Source organism: Hyperoodon ampullatus (genome assembly GCF_949752795.1).
Source record: "Hyperoodon ampullatus genome assembly, chromosome: X".
NCBI classification, from domain to species: Eukaryota; Metazoa; Chordata; class Mammalia; order Artiodactyla; family Ziphiidae; genus Hyperoodon; species Hyperoodon ampullatus.
Window position 1 is genome coordinate 100754204 of NC_136913.1, and position 14868 is coordinate 100769071.

The 14868-nt window shown below is 38.1% G+C and overlaps 1 protein-coding gene across 1 annotated transcript; it reads left to right on the top strand.

The window, feature by feature from the left end:
* Window positions 1–2509: 2509 nt before the first annotated feature.
* On the top strand, window positions 2510–11776 carry LOC307069779 (transcription initiation factor TFIID subunit 7-like; the record flags this gene model as incomplete). Its single annotated transcript, XM_079728101.1, has 10 exons — window positions 2510–2575; window positions 3410–3488; window positions 5066–5199; window positions 5842–5968; window positions 6208–6263; window positions 9392–9539; window positions 9874–10056; window positions 10417–10638; window positions 10835–10948; window positions 11571–11776. The coding sequence occupies 10 exons, from the start codon at window positions 2510–2512 to the stop codon at window positions 11774–11776; spliced, it is 1335 nt and encodes a 444-aa protein (XP_079584227.1).
* Window positions 11777–14868: the final 3092 nt, after the last annotated feature.

Consider the following 14868-nt stretch of genomic DNA (forward strand, 5'->3'; position numbering starts at 1 on the left):
GGCACTGAAATGAACAAAATGCCTTAGTCTTAATTCTGCTGAGGAATCTAAAAGTTACTACTGATCTGATAAAATCTTGCTTAGCAGCTAGTTCTTCAAATCTGTATTTCTGCTCCCAAACTTAAATGTTTGTTACTCTTATGTTAGGCAGTGTACCCAGTCCCGAGATTTTTTATTCAATTTATTTTATTTTAATTAACTTTACCCCTTACCTTTACATTTAGTTTTTGTATTTGTGTGTGTGTGTGTGTGTGTGTGTGTATAACTGTATGAAGCAGGAAAAGGAGAGAGATGGCTATCACAAATAATCAATCTCTTTTTCTCCTTTTCTCTTTTTCTATCTCTCTCTCCTCCCCCCCGCCCCGCCCCACCCTCCCATCCTGGGTGTCTGATTTTTCACTCCTGATCTCTCTTGTGCTTTCTATGCCTTTCTGGTAGTTTCTGAAGTCAGCCTAAAGGACTGAAATCATAACTGGTGAATGATTTATCTGTAAAGGGGTCTCAGACTCACTTGTATGAGGTTTTGTTTGTTTGTTTTTCCTTTTCTCTATTTTAACTGGTAGTGCTAAATATTCTTTGTCCTCCCCCCACTTTTTACAGTTTTTTATATTGAAGTATAGTTGAGGTACAATGTTATATAAGTTACAGGTGTACAATATAGTGATTCACAATTTTAAAGGTTATGCTCTGTTTATTGTTAATATAAAATATTGGCTATATTCCTCGTGTTGTACAATATATCCTTGTAGCTTATTTTATACCTAATGGTTTGTACCTCTTAATCCTCTACCCCTACACTTCCGCTCCCCCTTCCCTCTCCCCACTGGTAACCACTAGTTTGTTCTGTATATCTGTGAGTCTGCTTCATTTTTGTTATATTCACTTGTATGTGTTTTTTAAAAAAGGTTCCAGTGCTTTTAAGTGAGATTCGAATTCAAAACTCAGAACTCAATGAATGGTTTACAGAGTATTAGGAGCTATACATTATCTGGAGCTTTTCATCTAACTTAAATTATAAGATTTTATAACTTGGTGTCTAACATAGTGTCCTTAGAACGTAAGAAAACTTTGTCAGTTTTTCATATACGTACACTGCTTTTTTCCATTTATTTATTTATTTATGTATGGCTACGCTGGGTCTTTGCTGCTGTGCACGGACCTTCATTTTAGTTACGGTGAGCGGTGACCACTCCTCGCTGCGGCACGAAGTCCTCTCATTACGGTGGCCTCTCCTGTTGAGGAGCACAGGTTCCAGGTGCGCGGGCCTCAGTAGTTGTGGCTCACGGGCTCTAGAGTGCAGGCTCACTTGTTGTGGCACATGGGCTTAGTTGCTCCATGGCATGTGGGATCTTCCTGGACCAGGGCTCAAACCTGCATCCTCTGCATTGGCAGGTGGATTCTTAACCACTGCACCACCAGGGAAGCCCGCTTTTTTCCATTTTTGAGAAAAAATTTGCTCAGAAGTAGTGTGGGCCCTAAAACTCAAAATGCAAGCCACTACAGATATATCCCTAATAGATGGAAAATAAGGTGAAAAAATGAAGATCAACTTGGAGATTATTCACTTTACAGAATGTGCATTATATATATGTGTGTGTGTATATGTATGTGTGTGTGTGTGTGTATATATATATATATATATATATATATATAAATATATATATATATGTATATATATGGATTCATCTTAGGATTCCTTCAAATGGCTTTTAGGGGTATTTCAAATAAGTGGTGGTTGTGAGGATTAAATGAAATAATAGACCTTATGCACTCAATGTAGAGCCTGGCACATGGAGTAAATGTTAGTGATGAATAAATCAAATTAGATTTTACGTTTTTCCATTATCATCCCTTCAGAAATGAGTCTATTCCATAAAGTTAGATGTACTTATATAGATAGCCCAGCCATAAGACTGGGACTCCTAACTTTTCCCCGAGGTAACTCGGAGCTGTTGATGTTGACTTTAGAGTCATAAAAAGCTGCCTGCTCTCACACGGACTGTTTAATTCCTACCATTTTATTGATCATTAAGGTGAAATACTGAAAATTAAGCTGTGTTTCATTCAAATCATCATAGAGCATTTCGGCCAGTGGTTTTTTGGGTTGATTTTGGCCTTTGGTTGGCAGTCTTCTCTGCAGAGGTATGTAGCTTACTTGCTTTGGTAGTCACCACTGTATTGATGAGTTAATCCTTTACCGGAGAGTCTAAGAATATCAAGAAGACTAAATCATGTGTAACAGCTCTTACTTCATTTGTTATCATGTAATTAGTATTAACGTTGGAAAATCTGTACATATGGGAGGGGACATAAGGTGACTTTATAAATAATCAAGTTATGTCAAATAAAGTGTTTTGAAGCTGTACACACATCATTCCAGTGAGGGTTATCAGCAAGATATTGTATAATTTAACCAGTACTACCAGAAGTGGTCAGTAGAGGGGGCAAGAGGAGTTTTTGGTAACTTTCTGTTGGTTTTGTTTTTGTTTTCATGAACTCAAAACAAGAGATGAGTAGAAGCCAGGATGAACCTCCTTACGAACTTGAGAACCAGTTTATATTGCATCTGCCTCTGGTAAGAAACCCTTGTATCTCAGGCCAAATATCTTCAGTGCATAAGTATCAGCCCTGCTTGGATTCTGTAGCATTTCTGTTTATTTAAGGTAGGCTATAAAAACCAAGAACATTTGTTTCCCAGGAGTTGTGTTCTATTTAGCAGTCCTATCCTAGCGTGTACTCTTTTAAGCAGCATTTCTTTTGTCCTGCACATGCCACCTACTGTGTGGGTTGATTTCCTGGCAAACAGGTGGGACGATGATGGATTCAGTCACTTATCACAGATGCCAACAGCCTTGCTCACTGGACAGCCAAGATAAGACTCTTCTAAAAGAGAGTTCCTTTCTGTCACCTCAAAAGGGGCAATGGAGGGGTTAGCACTGTCTCCTCAAATTCATCATCATGCAAGGCTGTTGAAGCTCATTTCAGCATTGTGTTAGGGACTCTTCCCCTATTGATACCTGTATTTAAGTATTATTTAGTCTAAGAAAGGTATATTAAGGATGGGCTTCAGAAAGGTATTTCCCCAATTAGGGTTAATTAATATAGCCAGTAAACTGCAGCTAAGCCTTCCCTTAGCAACTACAACTTGAAGGGTAACAGTGAGAAACAGGAATGTACAGCTAGGAGAAGGCATTATCTGTAGCTACTAAAAGACAACAATGAGATTAGAGTCAACCTCATCCTAACTTGACTTACCCAGTGCACAGTATCTCATGGTACATGGCATTGTTTCTAACGTTTGGGAAGTTTAAGGTTCTATTTAAGGGAGGACTGTCTCTGACATATCTGTTCTATTACCTGCTAAGTAGACAATTCATCCTTCTGATATTTCAGTCTACCTCCTTTTTAGGAACATGCTTCTACTGTCAGGAAGATAATACGTTCTGGAAGTGCTGCCATGATGGATAAACTGAAAATTGACTTTTCGTGTAAGTAGTTAATATCCATTCACCATACATTGAACAGTAATTTATTAAGGGATTGCTGTGTGTCAGGCACAATACTAGATACCAAGGATGTGACAAAGAATAGAATGTGGTTTCTGTCTTGATGGACTCAAAGAGAGGCTTCAGTCACTTCCATCTCTTCCTTTTAAGAGGAAAGGAAGTAGAACTTATACAACTTGAGGTAATTATCATGGTGTGTATAAGGAAGAACTTGGAGGTCAACTGTGGGATTTGCATACTGCTGATTGTCTCCTATATGAAACTTTTGTGATTTCTGACTGTCCGGGGAAATGACAGGTGGATGTACTGTTCTTTGTTTACAAAAGTGACATATCTTTATCTCTTTTAAATAATATTTATTAGATTTTTAAATACAGAGAAGTACATGAAGAATAAAATTTCAAATGGCCCATAATCCCAGCACTCTGGTAGCCCTTATTGACACTTTAAAAAAAAGGAATACAAATCCATGGCTAGAAAATTCAAATAAAACAGAAAGGTTCAAAAGGAGAAGTGAAACTCTCCTTCACAGTGCCTCAGCCTCAATGCCAAGGATAACTAATATTGGCCTTTTCTCCTTGTGTTTCCTTATAGACAAAACTTTTATGCATAATACCAACGTATAAATAATCTCTCTATATTTTTATTTTATTTTTTTTTTTTTTTTTTATTTTTTTTTTTTTTTTTTGCGGTAGGCGGGCCTCTCACTGTTGTGGCCTCTCCCCTTGCGGAGCACAGGCTCCGGAGCACAGGCTCAGTGGCCATGGCTCACGGGCCCAGCCGCTCCGCGGCATGTGGGATCTTCCCAGACCGGGGCACGAACCCGTGTCCCCTGCATCGGCAGGCGGACTCTCAACCACTGCGCCACCAGGGAAGCCCTCTCTATATTTTTAAAGATAATTTACACAAAAAGGATCATGTCAAACATAGTTCTGCATCTTTATTTTTTTCACTTAATATTAGAAGATTACACTTGAATCCTTTCGAATCAAGAGACATTCATGTTTGAGACATCTGGGCAGGATTCAGAGTTGTCAGTATATGGCTGACTCTCTCTCTCTCTCTCTCTCTCTCTCTCTCTCTGGATATTGTGTAGAATTTTATCTTTGTGAAACTAACTAGAGATTATAACTTAAGACTTATTAGTACTATTCTAGAATCAACCCTCCCCTTACCCAACCCTTTGAAAACACCCATGTACAGTGACATGATCGAATGCTCCTAATGGTGTCCAAACGAATGGGTTTAAATGAATGGAGTTGGCCTTTCAAGATGAGAATGAAACAGTTACCACTTCATTCACTTTAGTTCACAACCATGACCAAGAAACTTAGCTACTTTTGATGGAATGACATAAACTAGAAAAAAAGAGCTCCATATACCCTGCCTTCTTTGCTGTGGGAAGTTACTAATTGCGTACACAATTCTGGCATTGTGAGAAATAGTAAGTTTCAATGAAAGACTCGTCTGTCCCCCATAAGTCTTCATTATTCAAACCCCAGGAGTCTTGAGAGTACATTGGGAAGATGTCAGATTTAATCTTTTCTACTTCTGTTCAGCTGATGGATGTCATGCAGTTGTTGGGATTGAAGATGTCTCACTATCTGCTAAGCTGGTTGATTTGCCTTGTGTTATTGAAAGCCTGAAAACTCTGGATAAAAGAACTTTTTATAAAACGGCAGATATTTCCCAGGTATGGACAAGTTTTCTTAATCTACTTGCCCACACATCCTTCAAGGATTTCCTTTCTCCCTCCTTTTCTTTCTTTCAATTCTCTTTTCACCTGCTTGTCATTTCTAATTTCCAGCTCAATTGCACAGGGAATACAATGTCATGTTCTGGTTTGGTGTTTGATCCATCACTTTTCACTACTATATTTTATCCAAATAGCTTTTAGAGCCTCCTGTTTGCCATTTATAGTGCCTTTCATTCTTTGAAAAATATGAGCATCTGGGATCTTCGTTTGAAATTCCTGTTAAAGCAGTGTGCTGTTAACTCTGGAGGTTTACATTGGTTCTTATTCATCATCTCTACTGTTGATATTTTGTTTCCTTTATAAATCAAAGTGCTAAGATATATCTTGTTTTCAACACATGCCTTCCGCAGTGGTAAGCACTGGAGCTAAAAACAACAACAACAACCTCAGAGTCCATATGCTGTGCTGCCGAGATAGAGAATGCATATGAGTGTATGTAATACTTGGTTTTCTGGAAATGCCAGGTAGCATTCTCCTTACTTTTGTGCTCCAGGATTTCTGGTGGTAAGAATGATCACCATCCATTACTAACCCAAGATTTGTGGCCACAGTCAACTTCTTTGTCTTTGTTAAATGCAGATGCTTGTGTGCACTGCTGATGGTGGTGTCCACTCTGATCCTGAAGAACCGGTTACCTCTACTGATCTTAAAGCAAGCAGGAAAAGTGAAAAGGAGGGACAGAAAAAATATTTCTGGAAGCATGGCAGTAAGTCATCAGTCCCTTGCTCATTCTGGCTAACTACATTTATCTGCTGGATCCTAATTACTTGTGAGCCAGGGATCTGTTACCACACTTAGGTGTTTGGTTCAGTAGACATCCAGATGCTCTTAAAGGAACGAGTCGTGTCATGAGCCAGTGGCTTAGAGCATGACCTTATCAAATTCAGATAGATATGTGACTACCATCAGTCATATATACATTTCACCATGTTGAATTTATTTTAGTAACTCCACCACTTACGAATGTCAGAAAGAGAAGAGCCTGCAAAACAACAAAAAAGGTTAGTGGCATGCTATTTCTGTCTGCTGGTTGGATTGGAAGAGGATTATGAATGGAGGGGAAGGGAGACAGTCAGTTGGGTATTCATTTGTTCAGTCATTTATATGTCCAATAAACATTTTCTGAGTATGAGCAACATGCCAGGCACTGTGTGCTAACAATTGGAAATATGTAACGAACAAAAACAGACTTGACCCTTGAAGTTATAGGGTAGTCACTTAGGGATCTAGATGTGTCATGAACTTGAAACTTCTGCTAACGCTTTTAAAAGTTTCCAACTGCAAAATCTTGTTTTAAAGTGAACCCATCCAGAACCTGAGAATTGGGAATTGTGGTTGTATTTCTAACCTTACCTAAGACTTGTAGAACCCTGGGCAAACTACAGGGGTACTATGCCTTGGCTTTTTTAATTAAATTTTTTATTTTGAAATAATTGTAGATTCACATGCAGCTATAAGCAATAGAAAAGAGATACTGTGTACCCTTTACCCAGTTCTTCCCATTGTAACATTTGCAAAACTATAGTACAATATCACAAATAGGAAATTGACATTATTACTATTCACTAATCTTATTCAAATTGTTCCAGTTTTACTTTCTCCTGTGTATGTGTGTGCATGTGTTTAGTTCTATGCAATTTTATCCCATGTGTATGTTGGTGTATCCACCCACGCAGTCAAGATACTGAACAGTATTGTCACCACCAGGATCCCTCATCTTGCCCTTTTAAAGCCACACCCATCTCCTCCTCACCCCAAATCAGCAGGCTCTAACCCCTGCTAATCACTAATATGTTCTCCATCTCTATAATTTTGTCATTTCGAGAATGTCGTATAAATGGAATCATACAAAGTATAACAGTTGAGACTGGCTTTGTTTTTTTCACTCAGATTAATTCCCTTAAGGTCCATGTGGATTGTTGCATGTATCAATAGTTCTTCCTTTTTATTGCTGAGTGGTATGCTGTGTTATGAATGTACCACAGTTTGCTTAATTGTTCACTCATAGAAGGACATCTTGTCTGTTTCCATTTTTTGACTATTACAAATAAAGCTGCCAGCAGGTTTTTGTGTGAACATAAGTATTCATCTATTTGGCATAAATGCCCAGGAGTGCAATTACTGGGTATGTTGCATGTTTAGTTTTATAAGAAACTACCCATAGTGTTTTCCAGGTGGCTGTACCATTTTACATTTGCCCCAGAAATGTACGTGTGATCCAATTTCTCTACATTTTCACCAGCATTAGGTGTTGTCACTATTTTTTATTTTAGCCATTCTGATAGATGTGTAGTGATCTCATTGTGGTATTAATTTGCATTTCCCTGATGGCTAAAGATGTTGAGCATCTTCTCATGTGCTTGTTTGCCCTCTATATGTCCAGTTCAGTGAAGTGTCTGTTCATGCCTTTTGCCCATTTTCTAAATGGATTGCTTTTATTGTTGAGTTTTGAGAGTTCTTTTTTATATTCCAAATACTAGTTTTCAGATATGTGGTTTGCAAATATTTTCTCCCAGTCTGTAACTTGTCTTTTTATGTTCTTCACGGGGTCTTTCAAAGAGCAAAAGTTTTTTTGTTTGATGAAGTCCGATTTATTGATTTCTCCTTTTAAGGATCTTGTTTTTCATGTCAAGTATAAGAACTGTTTGCCTAGCCCAGATTCTGAAGATTTCTCCTAACTATCTTTTTAAAGTTTTACATTTAATTTAAGTCTGCAATCCATTTTTGAGTTAATTTTTGTAAAAGGTTTGAGAGTTAGTTCAAGGTTGTTCTTTTTTTTCCTCTTTGCATGTCCAATTGTTCCAGCACCATTTGTTAAAAAGGCTACCCTTTGTCCATTATATTGCTTCTGCACCTTTGTAAAAAATAAGTTGGGCATATTTGTGTGAGTTTTTTTTTTCTGGGTTCCATTAATCTGTGTTGATCACTGATTCCACAGTGTAGCTTTGTAATAAGCCTTGAAATCAGGAAGACTGATCTCACTTTATTTTTTATTCAAGATTGTTGTAGCCATTCTAGAGTCTGTAACTTTCCATATACATTTTAGAGTAAGTTTGTCTATGTCTATAGAAAACCTTGTTGGAATTTTGATAGGAATTGCATTAAACCTATAGATCAGTAGCTTTACTATGTTTAATCTATGAGCATGGTTGCTTTGGGTTTATACTGTCAGTCAACAGCATTCATTGAGTGCCTACTAAATATAAAACTACATTAAGAATGGTTCTAGAACTCTTTAAGCTTTAGTAAAGTAGAAAAATTATAACTTCATTGTTCATTGTGTTTTATTTCATAGTTCACTGGTATCAAACAAATCGAAGAAGTCCGCTCTCCTGAGGTAGACAAATCGTAATATAACTTTATTGTTAACCTATGCTGTATTTTATTTCACAGCTCTTTAATTTCAAACAAATCAAAAAAATCATAAAGATTACTTTCAAGCCTGCCTTCTCACCTGTAACCCCCACTCCCGTACACATACACTGAATTTGATTCACTGAAAAATGAATTCATTGTTTGATGTCTGACAACTCCGAGAGCAAAAGATACAATTTGATCAGTGACCCTGTGTATTTTAATCTGCTTCTTTTCTGTGATATTTATTTTTAAAAACCATTTCTTGGAAGCCAGGGTTCACTCTTACCAGCAGTTGTTTGCAATTACTTATTCCCCCTCAAATTCTAATCTCTATTTGTGGCACGATGAATTGGTTGCTGTGGAGATTATTGTCTAAAACTGGATTTAAGGGAGAATATGTGGCTAAGACCCAGTTTTTATAGGAAACTCTCTAATAATAAAGATGTGTAGAAGTGAAATCTGGGATTTTGGATCTTTAAACCAAATTACTTCCAAGTAACAACAAAATTTATAGTTCTTTGCCAGTGTGGGTCAGTGCAAATAATTAACAACTGAGGCTTAAGGGTCATGCTTCTGAGGAAGTCTTTAATATAGAGTTGCAGATTGAAAAGATTAAATGTCTCAAGTAATTGGACTGGGAAAAAAAATAAGCTTACTATACAAAAATATAGACCCCGATCAAAGTTTCCTTCATAAATGGCATTGTTTAAAGTAGAAATTTGATTGGATGTATCTTAAAGAGGCCTAATTATTTGAATTCATTTGTATGTAGGAAGAGGACATTTCTCCAAGACTCAGGGGGTTAAGTGAGGCTACTGGTATTCCTTCTTCTCCAACTTTGGTTCAGCACGTTGAACCTCCTGATGTGGAAGAGGAAGTGAAAAGACTGCTGCGCTCAGATGCTGAAGCTATCAGTGTCCGTATCCTTTTACACTAAATATTTTCTGTGTAGTCTCTTCCACCCCAAATGCACTTGGTGACAAGCTCTCATTTCTGATATTGTGTGCTGATGTTAATGTACAGAACTTATGATTTTTGGAAATGTTACTTTCTAGCTAGGAACAGTACATTCATGTAGTAGAAATTATTTACTTGTGTAATTCAGTATAAGGCACTTTTCTATACTAGGAATCCAGATACAAATGGCCTGAAGTTGGACTAAATTAAATAGCACTTGCAGCCAGAGAGCCTCTTCCCTTTCAAGTTTGCCTTCTGCTTTCTTTCTGCTTTTTCCTTGACTGCCTCTCCTTTCAGGATATGAGGTCATTGCCGAAGGTGAAACCGAGGAAATGGAAAGTCAAGGCTTCATTCCAGGCTTTGAGATGGTCTCAGAAATGAGTAGCTGTAAACAGCGTCATACCTCACCAGGTGCATTAATAAAGGCAAAGCAGGAGCTTCAGAGAGGGCAGGTGTTGACTGTGTGTAGGACCATTCTCCGTAAACTCACAGGCCAATCACAGAAAAGGGGTGCCTTTGCCCTTCTCTCCTCGTATTGGTCCCACAAGTTTAGGGGTTTTAGATTGGGGTTCTAATATCCCATCCATCCCTGCTATTCTAAATTCCTGTGGGCCCTTGGATTCTCTGAATATTTTGATCATTGAATACATGAATGAATGTTACAGTGTTTTGCCTTTCCTGTCCTTGTTTCATAAAGGGAATAATCTTCCTGTGAGAAAAATTATTTTTAAAATTCATTGGTTGCCCAGTAAACTTGAGGGGGAGTATAATTGCAGCTGGAGTGGGAGTCATTTGAAAAGCTTCAGATGGTTTCACCTTCCTTTTGCTTAAAACCCATAGAATATGGTGTGTTTCGGGAGGTGGTCAATGACTCTAGCAGTAACAGTGATGAAGTTGAGCATGATAAGGAGGAAGATGAAGAGGGAGAGGATGACTATGATGATGCAGATAAAGACAAGGAAGAGGAGGAAGATTATTATGATGTGCATGTGGAAACGGAGCTACAGGACAAGTTCATTGAATCTGGCCAGTATGAGGCAAAGGAGGGAACCAGCTCAACAGGTAAGTTAGGGAAAAACAAAGGGGTGGGACAGAGTGGGTGGCAGTACTAAAGACTGACTCTAAACACGTGTTAGTTGCAAAGTTATGTTTGAGAAATTATTGCTCAGATGTGTAGTGGAGCTTTAGTTGATTTGGATCTTGGTCCACTAGTTTAGGCCATGTTTAGATACATGAAGTTTCTCTCTATCTCTATTAGTCATGGAAATTCAGAAGCAGATTCATTACGTGGAGAAAAATCTCCGAAAGATTCAGTGCAAAGCACAAAAGACAGCAGAAGTGAATTATGAAAGTGGAAAACCTAATGCTCAAGGTAAATTCTTGTTGGCTGGTATAAATATATCCTGATATCTTACTTTCAAAATCCCATCTTTGTGTTTCCACTCATGTCATCTCTTTGCAGCATTCTGGTTCATTCATGAACCTGAACAACCTCTTAGATACCCCTAATAAAAGATAGCCCTATTTCCTTTTACCTGAGTAATTTTGATCATCTTATATAAGCATTTTGGGGAGGGGACCAGGAGACTTGAGATAATAATTGCCAATATTGAACATTTAACTATGTGAAAGGCATGTACAGAGCTAAGCATTTTACGTGTATTATCTCATTTCATCCTGACATCCCTGAAATATAGGTGCTGTCACTATTGACGTTTTATAGATAAGAAATTGAAATTCAAAGAGATTAAGTAACTTGCCAAGGATCACAGTAAGTGGTAGGGCATAGATTGAACCCTGTTGCTCTGTACCAAAATGTATTCATTACAATAAAAGAGAAACTAAATTAATTTAAAATTTTTATGATGCCTGCTTGAACAAAAATTAATATCATGCTTTATTTTTATTAATACACATTAATACATATTTTATTAATACACATATCAGCAAAAGGAAAATGTATGTTTAGGCCATGTTTGCTTCCCTTTTTACAGTGAGGGAAATTCTGAAGCATCTGGAGAATTCCTTGCCAGATTTCTTTTTCTGTAGAGCTCTTGTCATCGAAGGGGAGCAACTTGACACAGAACTATACTTACTTAGAGTGTTGTCCTTCAGAATAACCAAGTTAGATAATAGATGTGGACATACTTTGAAAGATACAGATATATGGTATTATGATTGTTGTCGTGTGCAGTACTAGTTAAGAATGGTAATATTCTGCCCTAGTGCAGGGGAATGAAGGAGTCAGCACCAGATTCCAAGCCAGCTCTTTAAGTAGGTCACCACAGTCAAAGGATTTGTGCTAAACTAGAAAAAGGTAACATGAAGGCATTCTAACTCTTTGTTTTAGGGCAAGAAAAAAAATGCCATGTAGGGTGTATAAAATCAAATCGAATGGCCCTGCAGTTGGAGAGTGTAGTTTTTATACTCTAAATCCTTTTTAAAATGTGTTTTTATTGAAGTAGAGTTGACATACAATGTTGTGCCAATCTGCTGTACAAAGTGACTCAGTTATACACATAGAGACATTCTTTCTCTAAATCCTTTTTTAAAAGTACTCTTTTGTTACGACTGACAGTTTTCTTACTTATCAAATTATTTGCCAAACTCTTTGTCTCTCTTGGTTATCTTTTCCTTTGAGACTCAGCATTCATCTTTTATTTTATTTTTTGTTTGTTTGTTTGTTTTTTGGGTTTTTTTTTTTTTTTTTCGGTAGGCGGGCCTCTCACCGTTGTGGCCTCTCCCGTTGCGGAGCACAGGCTCTGGACGCGCAGGCCCAGCGGCCATGGCTCGCGGGCCCAGCCGCTCCGCGGCATGTGAGATCTTCCCAGACCGGGGCACGAACCTGTGTCCCCTGCATCGGCAGGCGGACTCTCAACCACTGCGCCACCAGGGAAGCCCAGCATTCATCTTTTATATAATTCGTTTCCAGAGTCATTTACAGTCTGTGCTAGAGCAGATTAAGCTACAGGAAAAACAAACAAATGAGCAGGTGAGAAGTGTGTTTTCACATCAACCAGAAAACATCTGATGCAGAGAACCTCACCCCCCCAATCTCATTTCTGGCTGTTCTTTTCACAGGAACAGTAGTGGCCAAATCTTCTAAATGAGGGTAGCAGGTTGGAACAAAGTCTTTGTGAAAATCCGTTCATTCAGCAGATATTGAATGTCTATTAAGTGGAAAGCACTGGATGTACACACAGTGTTGAATAAGACACATACAATACTTGTCCTCATGGAGCTAACAGTCTAGCAGGGAAGATCAACAGCAAACAAATCATCATACAAATATAAAGGTGCAAATCATAAAGAAGGGCTGTGAAGGAGAGAGAGTCAGTGGTGCTATCTGAATAGAGTCCTGAATTAAATTGGGGAGATCATAATCAGCCTTTCTGAGGAAGTGATACTTAAGAGACCTGAAGGAAAAGTCCAGGCAAAAAGTGTATGAAGAGCTTCTTGGGTGGAGCGTATGCCAGGTCCCACATTGGAAAAGAGCTTGACCTCTTTGAGGACCTCTGCAGTATTTAAAGCAAGGAAGAGAGTGACTTAACTTAAGGTTGGAGAAGTAGGCAGAGGCCATATTGTATGGTCCCTTGCAGTCCATGATAAGGAGGATGGGTTTTAGTCTTAAGTGCAATGGGGAGCTCCTGGAGAGCTTTAAGCAGAAGAGTTACATTTAATTTAGGAGTTTTAAAGATCACTTTGATTATTATCTGGAGAATGGATTGTGGGAGGGCAGGACTAGAAGCAGGGAGGCCAGTTAGGAGGCTGTGGGGTCGTCTAATAAAAGGTGATGGTAACTTGAAATACGGAGGTGGCAATGGAGATGGAAAGAATAAATATTTTTTCTTTTTTTATTGAAATATCGTTAATTTACAATGTTGTGTTAGTTTCAAGTGTACAGCAAAGTGGTTCAGTTATATATATATGTATGTGTGTGTGTGTGTATTCTTTTTCAGATTCTTTTCCATTATAGGTTACTACAAGATATTGAGTATACTTCCCTGTGCTATACAGTTGGTCCATGTTGTTTATTTTTTATCTATTTTATATATAGTAGTGTGTATATGTTAATCCCAAACTCCTAATTTATCTCCCCTCCCCCCTCCTGCTATCCCCTTTGGTAACCATAAGTTTGTTTTCTATGTCTGTGAGTCTATTTCTGTTTTGTAAATAAGTTCATTTGTATCATTTTTTTAGATTCCATATGTAAGTGATATCATGATATTTGTTTTTCTCTGACTTACTGCACTTAATATGATAATCTCTAGGTCCATCCATGTGGCTGCAAATGGCATTATTTCATTTGGAAAGAATATATATATATATTTAACTGCAATAAAAATGTTTTATAACAGCTTTATTGGGATATAATTCATATACCATACAATTCACCCGTTTAAATTGTACAATTCAATGACTTTTAGTATATTCACAGAATTGTGCAACCATCACCACAATCAATTTTACATTTTTATCACCCAAAAAAGAAACCTGTACCCATTAGCAGTCATTTCCCGTTTCTTCTGACCCTCCCACTCATCATCCCCCCACCCAGTTCTGGGCAACCACTGATCTACTTTCTACTAGCCTACTTTGCCTATTCTGGTTATTTCATATAAAAAGGAAACATATACTACAAGGTCTGTTGTGTCTGGCTTCTTTCACTTGGCATAGTGTTTTCAAGGTTAACCCATGTTGTGGAATGTATCAGTACTTCATTCCACTTTATGGCTGAATAATATTCCACTGTACAGATATACAACATTTTGTTTATCCATTCATCAGTCGACATTTGGGTTGTTTCCACTTTTTGGTTACCATGAATAATGCTGTTGTGAACATTTATATATGAGAGAATGTATTTTAAAGGTAGAATTGATGGGAATTGGGCCAATTACTGGGTGTCGAAGGAGAAAAGAGCGTTAAGGATGTATGCCAGATTTCTAACTTGAAAGACTATTATTTAAAGCCACAAGAGAGCAGAGTGAAAAGAAAAGAGGGCAGCGTGGGATAAGTGAGGGTCAAGTAGCTGTATAGAAATGTATGCTGGTTCCAGCCCTATACTGTTGAGGGTAGGGTAACAGTTTTAAAGAGACTGGAGGTCATATTATGAGGATGGACTTAGCATGGGGCTTTTTTTGGGGGAGCCCGCGCCGCACATCTTGCGGGAACCCGCACCTTCAGCAGTGAAAGTGCGGAGTCCTAACCACTGGACCGCCAGGGAATTCCTGAGCATAGAGCTCTTAAGGTAGTGATGCCATCCCCCATGCTCATCCCCATACAAACAAG